Source organism: Rhinatrema bivittatum, chromosome 9 (genome assembly GCF_901001135.1).
Source record: "Rhinatrema bivittatum chromosome 9, aRhiBiv1.1, whole genome shotgun sequence".
Taxonomy (NCBI): Eukaryota; Metazoa; Chordata; class Amphibia; order Gymnophiona; family Rhinatrematidae; genus Rhinatrema; species Rhinatrema bivittatum.
The window spans coordinates 266,689,796-266,704,040 of NC_042623.1; the positions used below are offsets into that span (position 1 = coordinate 266,689,796).

The 14,245-nt window shown below is 45.3% G+C and overlaps 1 protein-coding gene across 1 annotated transcript in view; it reads left to right on the forward strand.

The window, feature by feature from the left end:
- Positions 1-8,834: 8,834 nt before the first annotated feature.
- TF (transferrin) overlaps positions 8,835-14,245 on the forward strand; it is a 79,832-nt gene continuing 74,421 nt past the window's right edge. The window contains exon 1 of the mRNA XM_029615185.1: positions 8,835-8,991. Within this exon, the coding sequence (XP_029471045.1) occupies positions 8,949-8,991 (43 nt within the window). The 5' untranslated portion in view covers positions 8,835-8,948. The remainder of the gene's footprint in view (positions 8,992-14,245) is intronic.

Consider the following 14,245-nt stretch of genomic DNA (forward strand, 5'->3'; position numbering starts at 1 on the left):
AGAAGGATGCTGGTCCCTTATAGGACAGGGAACTCGGGATCAGACTTGAAGATCTGGGCCCAGTTACCAGCAAGGGCCCGGATCAGGGGTCTAAAGTATCACACCCTTTTGCAGATACCTCGCCAGAGGTCTGATTCCTGACAAATCACCTCTCATGGATACAGCAATTCACCGAGAAGATCTCATTTGTAGAGATCCCCCCTCTATCATCATAGATCATGGGATTGTAAAATTCTCTTCCTGGAGGAATTGCCCAGGAAACTTCTTGTCCCTCTCTCCAACCACCACCAGCTGGCCTGCAGATCTCCGAGTCTCGGTCTACTAAGGCGGAGGGGAGAACCCCTCGGGTTGCTACCTGGCCAAGGTGGGGAACCAGGGCTGATCATGGTCATAGACACTGGAGTTGAGATATTCAGCAGGGAAGATTTGACCTTAGGTGGAGCCAGAGGAAATGATTGAGGAGGAAGTGGTTTCCAGACTCTCAGTGACCCCTGATTTGGCCATGGAGACTGACTTTATGGAAATATCCAGGATGCTGGAGAGAGAAGAAGAAACACCTGCAGCAAGTTTAGAGGTTGCTTCTCCCCACTCCAGCCAACCTCCTGAGGTCTCAACAACGGTGATCATAACCCCTCTGGAGGAGCTTCTGGAGAGGGTTCCTGTCATGTTGCTGGAAGCCTTCTCCTCAGCTCCAGAGAGAGGTGCTATGCCAATCACAGACACCATCTAGGGGCATTGAGGGACAAAAGGGGGGAAGTCTCTCCCTGATCAGGGGGAGATCTTTGAAATCCTCAGCAGTGGGAAGGCAAGGGATGGTGAGCAGTCAGATGATGAGTCTGTAGGTATTGCAGCCTCAAGACTCTGAAGTTCCTGTCATCTTGAAGCAGGAGATGAAGGAAGAAGTGATTGGCACTGGAGAGGCGGCCAGATGCAGAGCTGCTGCAGTGATTGGTCTGGGCCATTCTCTGAGCCAACCATTGGGCCAAACTATACAGAACGGCCAAACACGTCCGTCTCCATAAGTTTTATAATAGTCTCAAGCTCCTCAAGTAAGGACTTGAGAAGAACATTGACAGATTATGGCTTTTAGCATAGGGTCATTCAAAGTCAATAACTCTAGGGTAGCTCTCTGGAAGCTCCAGGTACTCAGCTTCCTGAGAGAGGAGAAGTAAGCTGTGAGCTTTCTCCAAGAGACCCACACTAGTATGGCAGATGAGGTCAACTGGCTATTGGAGTGGCATGGTAGTATCTTCAACCACCTCACTGCTACATCTTGTGGGGTGGTGATACTGTATGTGAAGACATTTCAACCTGAGGTGCTCTATGTGAAGGCCACCATGCCAGTAAAATTGCTACACATCAAGGTCTGGCTTGAGTGTGGAATTGTTTATTTCCTTAATATGTACGCCCTGAGTGTAGGGCCCAGAAGGCAGCAGTTCTTCAGTTGGATGTCAACCTATCATGATAGCTTGGAGGTTGACATGGTGCTTGGGGTGATTTTAACTGCACCCTCCAGGCCTTAATCAGAAACAACCAAGAGATGCACCAGACCTAGTCGGGTGGCCTGAGGGAGATGGTTTGCCACTTTTCACTGGTTGACAACTAGCGAGAACACAATTCCAAGGCATTTGACACCTTCATCTTTGTCAGGGTGAGAGAGGGTATGGTATCCAAATCCCAAATTGACCAGCAGCTCTATATATCTAGCCACGTAATGTCTTGAGCCTGATCCAGTGCCATTAGACCGGTGCCATTTAAGGATCACAACACTGTGACCATGATAGTAGGGCTAGAGTCAGCAGAGCTCTGAGTAACCTATTGCTGCTTTAGGCAGGTTGGCTCAGAATATAGGGGAGCCCTGTAGGCCCTCACTGATAGCTGATGGAGTTCCTCAGGGAAGAGACAGGACAGGAGCTTCACCTGTACCAACCCGTTTCCCCATGGGTTGAACCCTTGAGTTCCAGAGTTCAGCAGGTTTTAGGCAAGAGCCTCTATGGAAGTGGCATAAGCGCAGGTCCAGAGCCAGACTAGCGTCAGAGGTAGGCATTAATTTAGAAGGATCAAGGTCCAGGCAGAGGTCAGTGGCAGGCAGCAAACAAAAATGATCAGTATCCAAGCAAAGGCAGGCAGCGAACATGAATGGTCAAAATTTGGGCTAGGGTCAGATCCAAAGTCAGTCCGAGGGCAAACTTAGGAGATAGGGAGAAGGACTGATACAGCAGAGCAGGCAGCTAGTCAAGGGTTGGAGAGATGAAGCAAGTAGAGGATCAGGAACACAGGAGTCAGGAAGCAGCAACTCATACTATACACAAGATGCAGTTGACTCGTTGATGAGGCATCTGCTGGGAGTCTATGGTGGCCTTTTATTCCCAGAGAAGATGATGTCATCAGCAGGTGCTGAAGCCCAGTTTCCTGCCTCTGGCCCTTTAAGACACAACAGGCTGGAGCATGGCAAGGAGGAGCAGCGTCAGAAGGAATGTCTGAGCTGTGGCCTGCTTGTGCTGTATGGCATCCGGAGTGAGTACTATGGCCTGCAGGACTTGCCTGCGAGATGCAAAACATAACAGTGATATTTGTTCAGGAATTTTGTGATGACTGGCAGAGCTCTGAGGTGGTCTTCTCTTCAATGAGTCAGTGGTTGAACCTGGGGAAAGACCATCTCCGAATCTTCTGTCAGGAGTATGCCAGAGGCACAATGCTGGGATTCAGCACCTTGAGGGAAATGTGCTTGATATTGAGAAGTACCTGCCTGTGCTTGGGGACCATAGTCTGCAGAGCCTATACACTGAGAAGAAGTGCACCCTATGGGACTTAATTGAGAGTTAGAACCAGTGGGCTTACATCAGGACATACATCCAAATCCTTCGGAAGATGGATAGTGGTTCACACATCTTCTACAGGTTGGAGAAGAGAAGTAGGGACCAAGAAGCAGATAGAATGCCTGCTGTCTGCAGATGGGTCTTTCCTCACTAACCTGGAGAGTATACGATCCAGAGCTAGAGAATTTTACTCTCTGGATCCCACTGACCTGAACGCCTACAGGATTTTATGGGAGGGGATTCCCATAGTCAGTCAGGGTGACAGAGAGTGGTTAGAGAGACCTCACAGTCTGGCAGAGATCTCTGAAGCCCTAGGTTTGATGCCTTACAATAAGTCTCCAAGTATTGACAAGCTGACTGTGGAGTTTTAGTGCCACTTATGGAGTGAGCTAGAGCCTGTCTGATCTGCTGTTGTGCCATCACGCAGTGTGTACTCTAATACCTAAGAAGGGGGACCTGAGTAATGTGAAGAACTGGTGCCCAGTCTCACTGCTCAGCAGACTATAAGCTCATAGCCAAAGACATCTCACTGCAGCTTAAGTCTGTGCTGAGCAATGTGATTTACCCCGACCAGTACTATATGATCCTGATATTCAATAACATCATTTTGATCTGGGATCTGATCCATCTAGTTCGCTTTAGACTGGAAGAAGGAAAGGTGGATCATGGATACCTCATGGAGACCCTGCAGGTACTTGGTTTAGGCTCATACTTTGTGGGTCTTCTCCATCTCCTGTACAGCTCTGCAGAGTGCCTCTTGAAGATCAATTGGTCTCCGATCGCGCCTCTGGCATTTAGGCAAGTGTTGCATCCTTAGCAATGATCAACTGGGACAAATATTCCAGATTTTTAATAGGACAACAGGTGGACATGCTTCCTAATGCTTTCCATTATCTAGCTTGGAATGGGGAGATATTGCAGTACCTAGGAGTCCACCTGTCAACTAAGAAGGCTATGACCCCTGTCAACTGGTGTGAACTGGAAGACAAAATGGGCGCATGCCAATGATCGTGTATTGGTCTGGTCAAGTTGCTATCCCTCAGGGAAAGGAACTTGGTGATCAACCAGCTAGTGACAAGCATACTCTGGCATCAGTTAACTGGCCTGAGTTCTTGACCTGAAGAACACAGAGGAAGTTACTAGATTTCTTCTGGGCTGGGAAGCATGGGTCTCTGCAGGTGTTCTGAGCCATAATGGATAATACATTGAAATCATCAGCCCAGTGTGCTGTGGCGATCAAAAAGCAAACAGAATGTTAAGAATTATTAGGAAAGGAATAGCAAATAAAACAATGGTTGTCATAATGCCTCTGTATCGTTCCATGGTGAGACTGCATCTTGAATACTGTGTGTAATTCTGGTCACCACATCTCAAAAAGAATATAGCTGCACTTGAGAAAGTGCAAAGAAGGGCAACCAAAATGATAAGGGGCATGGAACAGCTGCCCTATGAGAAAAGGCTATAGAAGATAGGGCTGTTCAGTTTGGAGAAGAGACGACTGAGGGGGGATATGCTAGAAGTCTACAAAATCATGAAAGGACTTGAACAAGTTAATGTAAATCGGTTCTTTACTCTCTCAGATAATAGATGAACCAGGGGCATTCTATGAAGTTAGCAAGTAGCTCATTTAAAACAAATCAAAGAAAATTCTTTTTCACTCATCACATAGTTAAGCTCTGGAATTCGTAGCCAGAGGATGTGATTGTAACTGGGTTTAAAAAAAGGTTTGGATAAGTTCCTAGAGGAAAAATCCATAAACTGCTATTACAGTAATTAATAAGCAATAGTAGCTTGTGATTTATTTAATGTTTGGGTACTTGTGACTTAGATTGGCCACTGTTGGAAACAGGATGCTGGGCTTGATGGACCCTTGGTCTGACCCAGTATGGCAAATCTTATGTTCTTATGTTCTGCCAGTCTTCTATCGGGATCTGATTAAAACCCGGAACATGATCTCTGTGACCAGAGAAGCCCCAGCAGCCGTGAAAGTAGCATTTCTCTTTGACCCTCTACTCTTCAAGTCTTGCCTGGGGGTGGGCATACTTGAGTCCCCCATTGTTCACCATCAACTAACCTTGGATCAGGATCACAAAGTTCGGGGATCTCCTGGACTAGAATAAATGAGTGGGTGACTCCAGAGACGCTAGCCCATCGCTTCTCACAACCCCTAGTGTAGCCAGTCATTTGCTCCAAGAGATCAGGACACCCAACCAGTGCTCTTCTTTGAAGAGGTGATACAGACTGGACTTTCCCACCTAACTCAAAGCCCCACGTGTGCAGATCTGCTCATCAGCTCTGTAGCCCTTGAATCCCCTCAGTCTCCTCATCCTAACAACCCATCCAGGTTATCAGAATTTTTTCCAATGTGTTTCTGTACCTTGTCGAGATTAAGATCTACTCACTATGCACTTCCTTACCTTCAACTCCCATCCAAATACCATTTGGCAGGAAACCCTTACAACATCTGTGGGCAGAACCCCTGGTGGGCATCTTTCTATTTTCAGCATATCCCAAGGCCCAACAGGGACCTGAGCTGGAGAATTCTGCATGGTGCTGGCAGTATGGGTGAGTTTTTGGCCCGTTTCAGATACTCCTCACCACCTGTCCATTCTGTGGGATAATGGAGTTTGTTTTTCATGTATTTTTCCTTTTTAATTTTACTTGAAATCTGTTCTTGCAGTTTTGGCTCCATTTTTCACCCCCATGTTTATTGTTGGGCACACCATGTCCCGGACCCCAGCTTATGAGAAAGGGACCTCCTCCTCAACCTTCTCTTGGCTCTTGCAAAAATGTCCGTCTACAAGATGAGCTGGCAACAACTGGTTGGGGAGGCACCCATGGCCTGTGAGATCATGTTCTGGGCATTGGTGCGCTCCTGTATCCAAGCACAACACTATGCCACAGTGTCTACTGGCTCAGTGGACACCTTCACCAGCCAGTGGGCACTGAATAGTATGCTCTGCTCACCCCCTGACCCTCCGGATTATGTTTTACACTTGAACATTTGATTTTTCCCTGCATACAGTATTTCATTTTTTAGTTACAGGCACGTTCACCAGTTTCTGTTGAATTTTAGTTTAGATTGGCCCTTTTTTTCTGGATTCCACTCAAAAGGAACCAAGTTTCTATGTATTACTGTGATGCCATCACTTAAATTGGCAGGTTTTTATTTACCTTGGTTATTATCTTTTATCTCATTGTTAATCTTTCTCTCGCCTTCTCTACATTCCAAGTTTACATTTTATCCCTGTTTTATTGTAACTGCTACTTTATTCTTCTATCACATGTTAATGTTCTAAGTTTTTTAAAGTATTTATCCTTTTATCATACCCTGTTATTTGTAAACCGGCATGATGCGACTCCCATCGCGAATGCCGGTATATAAGAAATTCAAATAAATAAATAAATAAATATGAGGAGGGGACGCCCCCGAGGTTCCCGCCATGACGTGAATAAGAGAGGGCCTGACGCGCGCATGTGCCCTAATTAATCCCTGATTCAAGATGGCAGACAGGATCGCCCACGCCATCCCGGGGATGCCGAGGAAGGCGGCGTTTGCAGGCTGAGGCTGCCATGGCCTTGAGAATCGCTGGTGCAGGGAAAAGAGGGGTGAGCAACAGAGGTCGCAGCTGTCTGCGACCGACGGGCGCAACATTCACACCAACCAGTGCCTGTTCTGAGAGAATAATTAGTAGCTGGCAATACTTGGCAGTATCAGTCATTGGCATCTCCCATCCCCAATTGTAGAAAAGCTTGTATGCATCAGAGTCAACAACACCATCTTCACCTGATATTCTGGGGACGTTTGGAGAGATTACTTGGATTTAAATAGCAATAAGCTTATACTTATTGATGACCTGAACACAGTGATGTCCAGCAGAGGTAAGTATGGTGATAGTGACGAGATGGATGATGTTGCTAGCACTGCTGATCACACTCCAATGGGATGGATGGAGGGTGGTGTCTCATAACAAATCAGATCCAATTCTTTTTAACACATAAATTTTGTCTCTCAGTAATTGCTCATGATCAACTTGTTCTTGTGCTCAAACCAATACTGCTGAGTTAGTCCTGAAATGAAGACTGTAGGCTGATTTGTTAAGCGATGGCTGATGGACACTTATGAATAGATAGAAAATTGTGTCTCAGTACTTACCTTATTCAGAATTTTGATGGGAAATTGGGGTTTATTTCCTGTTGTATGGTGGATGCTCCCTTGCTTTTTCATTCATTCAAGTCCCACAAGGTTGATTTAGTTATCTTTGTCTATGAACATAGGTGGTAGAGACGGGTTGTGAGAGGGATGTGAATCATTTTTTGACGATTTAAAATATCGTCCGATATATTTTAAATCGGCAAAAATCGTTAGAAGCGCGATACAATAGGAATTCCCCCGATTTATCGTCAAAAATCGTAAATCGGGGGAAGGGGTAGGGCGGAAAAACCAGCACACTAAAACAACCCTAAAACCCACCCCGACCCTTTAAAATAAATCCCCCACCCTCCCGAACCCCCCCAAAATGCCTTAAATTACCTGGGGTCCAGAGCGGGGGTCCCGGTGTGATCTTTTACTCTCGGGCCTGCGGTGTGTTGTAGAAATGGCGCCGGCGCTACCTTTGCCCTGTCATATGACAGGGCAAGGGTAGCGCCGGCGCCATTTTGTTTTTTGTCCCCCGACGTCAGGAGCGTAGGAGATCGCTCCCGGACCCCCGCTGGACCCCCAGGGACTTTTGGTCAGCTTGGGGGGGCCTCCTGACCCCCACAAGACTTGCCAAAAGTCCAGCGGGGGTCCGGGAGCGATCTCCTACGGTCCTGACGTCGGGGGACAAAAAACAAAATGGCGCCGGTGCTACCTTTGCCCTGTATGACAGGGCAAAGGTAGCGCCGGCGCCATTTCTACAACACACCACAGGCCCGAGAGTAAAAGATCACACCGGGACCCTCCCTCTGGACCCCAGGTAATTTAAGGCATTTTGGGGGGGTTCGGGAGGGTGGGGGATTTATTTTAAAGGGTCGGGGTGGGTTTTAGGGATGTTTTAGTGTGCCGGTTTTCCCGCCCTCCCCTGATTTACGATTTACACAATATTTTAAATAACAAAACCGCGACGATAAGATTCCCTCCCCCCACAGCCGAAATCGATCGTTAAGACGATCGATCACACGATTCACATCTCTAGGGCTAAGGGTCTCTGGGTTCACCCATTCATGTTTATTGTAGTCCAGGAGATCCCCCGAACGTTGTGATCCTAGCCAAGATTAGCTGACAGCAAACTAATGAGGGACTCAATTGGTATTTCCCTACAGTCATGTGGATAGAGTGAACAAATGCAAACAAATTCCAAATCCCTAGGTTCCTGAATCTCAAATCTCCGGTCCCGAAATTTGGATTAACCCCTCTCTAATACAAATTATTTTAGCCAATAAAGGAGGATCTGACACTTGAAAAAAATGGAACAATCTGACAGGCTAGCAGTGATTTTTGACCTGATTTCACTGTTTGTACCATATTGCAGTGCTGCAGGTGGATCACCTGGAAATATTTGAAAATTTTATACTACTTCGTCATCAAGGCTTTGTTAACAATAGTCATCACTGAAGAAACATCCGTTTGCAGCTACAAATAATGCTTGGTTTCGTGTCATTGCTATGCTGTCAGTGTGGTTGTGTTGGACTGAACAGAAAAAGGCATATGAGTTAGAAGAATACAGCAGCTCAATCTCCATTAGAAAAAGCTCTCGGAAGCTAAAGCTTTCCAGGCTAGGTGGAGACGTTTGTGAGAGAAAACAGCTCCTCCCTCTGATGAGAGTTGGGATTTTCCCAATCTCAGCTTCAGTCTCCCCCCTGCCTCCACTTTATAACATGACCACTGTTATGCCAGAGCTTAAAATATTGCATTCTGTCAAATGATCTTATCTAAGGGAGGAGAGAAGGGAGGGGGCTGGGCAGAGCAGCTATTGGGAAACCAGAAAGAACAAACACCTGTATGTGAATGTTTCTGCTCACTCAGCTAGTCTTGTGCCCCTATAAAAGGCAGGAGAGCTGCCCAAACGCCATCACAAACTCAGAGGGGCAGGTTTGTGAGCAGATCTCTTCTGTGTCCTTAACACCAGCTCCCAGGGAGAGGGAAGGATGAGGCTCATTCTCTACACCGCGTTGTCCTTTGCACTGCTGGGTGAGTGAATCTGCATAAATGGGGAGGTGACTTCAGACTCCAGCTCAGAACATCAGATATTTGGAGAACACAAGAGCATCCTTTTGAATATCGCTGTTTTGTTTTTTTTTTTGCTTATTTAACTTCTGAACTTTCAATATATTGTTTGCACAGTTTGTTTGCCAGTGATTATTCAGTGCTGTGCAACAAGATGAGAAACAAAACAGGTATGTAGGGTCACAGGTTGTTACCCCTGGCTGAAATGTAGTAATTCTGATCTCAGGTTCTGCAGCTTCCAGTCAGCTCAGGGAGGTTAATGCTAAAAATCACCAGCAGTAAACAGGGCACAAAAAGAAGCCTGTTTTTAAAAAATGATGTATGAGGGAGGTCAGACAGCTTGGTAATAATCCTCACCAAGGTTAACTCGGCAGTACTCATGCCTGTGACTAATAAGCCATCGGCCAGGAAATGGTTTGGATCTCATGGGACATAACGTCTCAATCTATGGATGCATGTTTTACTTAGATCCTACAGCAAAAATGCCTGATGTATACTTTTAGTTAGTTTGAAAACAAAAAACCCCATGAAATATTTATCCTGCATCAAGGATACATTTATGAAGTGAGAAATTCATTTCTACTGCTCAGTCTCAGCTCTACTTTAAGACCACCTTTAATTGTTTAATGTGGTGCATTTTCACTGCACTAGTAATGAGTGAAAACAGATAATTTCTCCAAGGAGAACAGCCTTTTCTAGAGTGTACTTGCCAAGTATTGCTGGCTGTAAGATGACCACACTTTTATCTCTGGCATTTTGGACTGAATAGAAAGAATGTGTTCACATGTATTTCTGAAAGAGATGTGTGTGTGTGTGTGTGTGTGTGTGTGTGTGTGCGCGCGTGCGCACGCGCACTCTCTTTCTATTTTTTCCATTTTCCAGTCATTGTGTGACCTTGGTGAGGTACAAGAAGTGGCAGCACCAGCAAGGAGTTTTTCCCCCATAATTTAGTTGGCAGTTAAACATTATTTCCCATTCTTATTTCCATTCTGCAGAAAGATTAATGCATACAAGTTGTTAAAGTGTCTCCCACTATTACAAATCTAAAAAAAACGTGGAGCTAATATGATAATCGTCATCAGAGCCCCATGCAGGTATCGCACGGACCCGTGGGAAGTCTGAATGTAATAAGAACAATGGAAGAATCAGCATTAAACTACTAGTGGACGTGCCTGTAAATTTTATTTTATTTTATTCAGGGAGAAAGCAGCTTCCACGGCTGTAGCGTTGCTTCTCTAACAGCAGACACAGACAGTGCATGTACTTTTTAGCCATTTTTCCCAAAGACCCAGGCTACATGCACCTGTCACACAGGGTTGCCAACTGGCTCCAGAATTATTAGGGCAGGTTGATCCACTCCTAGATTTATCCTGTTGCATGCTGGGACTTGTTGCTCTGGTTTCCAAGTCCCTTAGAAAAGCAAGACTACAAGTCCCTGCATGCCAGGCGGTAAAACTAGGTCTGGATCTGTCTGTCCTGAAAATCTGGAGCCAGTTAGCAACCGTAGTCACACATTGCAGCACTTTGACCCCTGATTGTCTTCTGGACACAGAATACACACACGACGCAGTGGGGGCAAGTAAACACAGGTACCTTTACCTGCAGAGAAGCTGCACAGTGTAGCAAAGCACATTTAACACAGGTACACACGATTGGACCCATGGGAAACATGTAAACTATGCAAATCATTTTCATTGGATTTCTTCCTCAATTAAAATTCCCAAGGGACAATTTAGGGTGAGGGTACTGAGAGGAAAGCAGAAGGAAATGGCGATCAGTCACCACATGTCCCAAAAAGTGATGGCATATATGATTGTTTTAGCGTGACACACATAGTGCCCAATTCAGGCATCTAACTTTCCATATATAGGATTTATATATAAACAAGAGATGTAAGGAGACATGACCACCAACATGCACTGACTGGCCAAAAGACATCAGGAACACATGCCCCATTGAGAAAAGAAAAGCACCGAACTAAGAAATGTTGTAACCATGTATGCTGAATCTAACTGCAGCATGTGCCAATCTAGCACATTTCTTGTGTAGTTCTGGGTAATTTACTTGGTACTGACAGGTACATAGAACCAAAAATGGAAGCTCCGCAGCTTGCAATAAGTGGAGGGAAAAAAAATCACTTCTGGCTAAACATTTTATTTATTTTTTTATTTAAAAATGGTGCATACCACAGACTTCAATACTGGTTTGTATTCAGTGTGGTTTACACGAAAACATAGATAAAATTGTTAAAACCTAGCACATAATTCAACTAAAATACAAAAATCTCATAGTAAACAATTATAACAAAACAGACCTAAAATCAAAATAAACCTAGCACAGCCATTATCCAAACGCCTCCTGGAAGAGCAAAGCCTGAACACATTTCCTTATCCCTTTAACATCTCCTCTCAAACACATAAATGTTACCTGCTGGTTCTGTATGCTCTGCCTGTTATGTCATGCCGAAAATTGTAATAAAAAGAAGTCCAAAGACAGGAGGGGGTATTACAAAAGTGCAAAAAAGAATATATTAAATAAAACATTTTCTAGCAAAATAGAAAATAACCTAACAATAGAGAGGAAACAGACCTAAGAAAACAGAAAAGTGAATATGTCAGAGAATGTAATCTAGTCCGTGATATTGTTTTATTCTTCTATGTTGAAATCTGCAAGATCCGATGAGTCTGGAACTTTACAACCATTTCCTATATATTATAAGGTGCTGTGCAGACAACTGACAGGAAACATTACTTTGACACTGTGCACAGGGTATAAAGAGGAAATATACCCAGAGCTCTCTTCTTCCTTTGCATATGATGGTATCCCTGGAAGATATGTAACTTCTTCAGTGGCATCTCTAAAGAGCTTTATTTGGGGGAGAAGGGGTGGCAGTGGGGGGACAGGCTAGGTATGGAGAGGGGCAAGCTGAAGTGACATTTCCACATATCATAACCATCCCCTCAGCATGGTCCCCTACCTTTAAACTATAAAATACAATAATAAAAAAAAAAGCTCCAAGGTCCTTTGTGCAATTTAAAAAACCCAGCCAGTTTCATCTTCCCAGTAAAAATAAGATTAAAATTATTTGATATCTCAATTAACCAGTTCTTCAATAAAGATAGTTTAATGAAGTATGGATTCTATGCATGAAGGGACAGAAACTTAATATAGAACACTGTATTTTCAGTTCTGTAACACACTTTGCATCCATAGAAATTTCTCCAAAACAGACTTTGGATGCTTCTCCTTGCAACTCACCATACAAAATAAAAATTTCAAATTCTGGTGTCACCTCTGTAACAGTAACACAAACACCTTCCGCTGCATAATACTTGGTGAGGTAACTCAGAACTTGCAAAAAAGACACTTAGAACTTGTGCAGCAACCCTACCATACTATTATAACACTATCTCCCAGAATTAAAACAGGAACAACCTTAACTAGGAAAAGACAGACCTGCAATATTATACCAACAATACATCTCTTATGTAGAAACACAATAGGCTGTACTGCAAAAGATTCTTACTAAAGCTATACATTAGCAGAATCCCTCACTTTGGTCATACATAAAGAATACAGATGCTATGATATCGAGGTGTTTGGTGGATTCTCAGGGGCAACAGTGATGGTATCTCCTACCGGGAGGAGCCCCGTAGGGAACTGAAGCACCGGGCTAGACTCAGATGCACAAACACAGAGAATGTATCTTTTATTATACAGCTAGTGTGGTCCACCAGAGGTGGCAGTAGAGAGTAGATTAGATAGCAACAGTCTGTGATCCTTGGCGTAGGAGACCCGTCCCACAATGGCGGTGTAAGGCCCCGATGCAGATGTCCAGTAAGGCACTGTAGGAGAGACAGACTGGCAGATGTTATAACACATTCTCTGGTAGCTGAGTAGATAGAGTTCCCAATGAGCAGTAGAGAGAGGATAGGTATTATCAGTCTGTAATCCTCGGCAGAGGAGACCCGTTCCACAATGGTGGTGTAGGGCCCGATGTAGATGAGCAGCGAGGAGCTGTAGATGGACAGACTGGGAGAAGTAGTACTCACTCTCTGTAGCTGATAGGTAGTGTTCCAGCAGGTTGAAGAACTGGTAGCAGGCACCGGAATAGACACATAGGCCCTCGAGGAGCGAGTACCTGTATATAGGATAGGCACCTGGAAATAAGCAGAGGGCCCCCGAGGAACGGGTACCCAGGTTAGTAGAACCCCGGAGGGTGAAGGTGGCTTCAAGAAGAGTAGAAGGGGCAGAGCAGCTTCAGACCAGAGCGAATCCAATCTGTTGCTAACTCGGCGAGAGTCAGCAAATGGGCAACCTTTTGAATATGGAGGCAGTGACGTCACTCGAGGAGGACACCACCGAGGTTCACGCCAACACTGCTACAAGACGTGAGGCATGCGCACGTGCACCCTAGGAGGCCTCAGGTCAACATGGCGGACACCGCGCCAGAGCCGCTCCGGGGAAGCTGGAGGGTGTGGCAAGGAGACGCTACGGACGCCATTCTCCCGAGGCTGGTGGAGAAGGCTGAAATAGAGGTGAGGCATGTCGGGCGAAGCCGTCTGAGACACAGACGCAACAGTACCCCCCTTCAAAGGGCCTCCTCCAGACCCCCTACCTGGTCTAGGTTTCCGAGGATGTGCACGATGATACTGGGTCAGCATGTCTTTGTCCAAAATGTTAGACATTGGTTCCCATGAGTTATTTATGGTTCAAAGCCCTCCCATGACAGGAAGTATTCCCATGCTCTGCCTCTCTTCCATACATCAAGTATAGCGTCTACTTTATACTCGAGGTCCTCTTCTGTGTCAACAGGAGGGGGATCTAGTGTCTTGGTGCTGAATTTGTTGAGTATGAGCAGTTTCAGTAATGAGATGTGAAACGCGTTATGGATCTTCATTGCTGGAGGAAGTTTGAGACTGTAGGAGAGATTGCCCAGACGTAGGAGGATAGAGAATGGTCTGACATAGCGTGGAGTGAAGCGAGCAGATGGCAACTTCAATCTAAGGTGCTTCATAGACAACCAGACCTTATCACCAGGCTTAAGTTCAGGAGCCTTGCCGTGATGCATGTCATAGTCTCGTTTTGCTCGAATTCCAGCTTTGATGAGCATCTCCTTTGTTTTCTTCCAAAGATGTTGAATTTCATCGGCAGTAGCTTGTGCTGCTGGGGACGACACTGAAAGCGGAAGTGGCAAAGGTGGTGAAGTTAGTCGTCT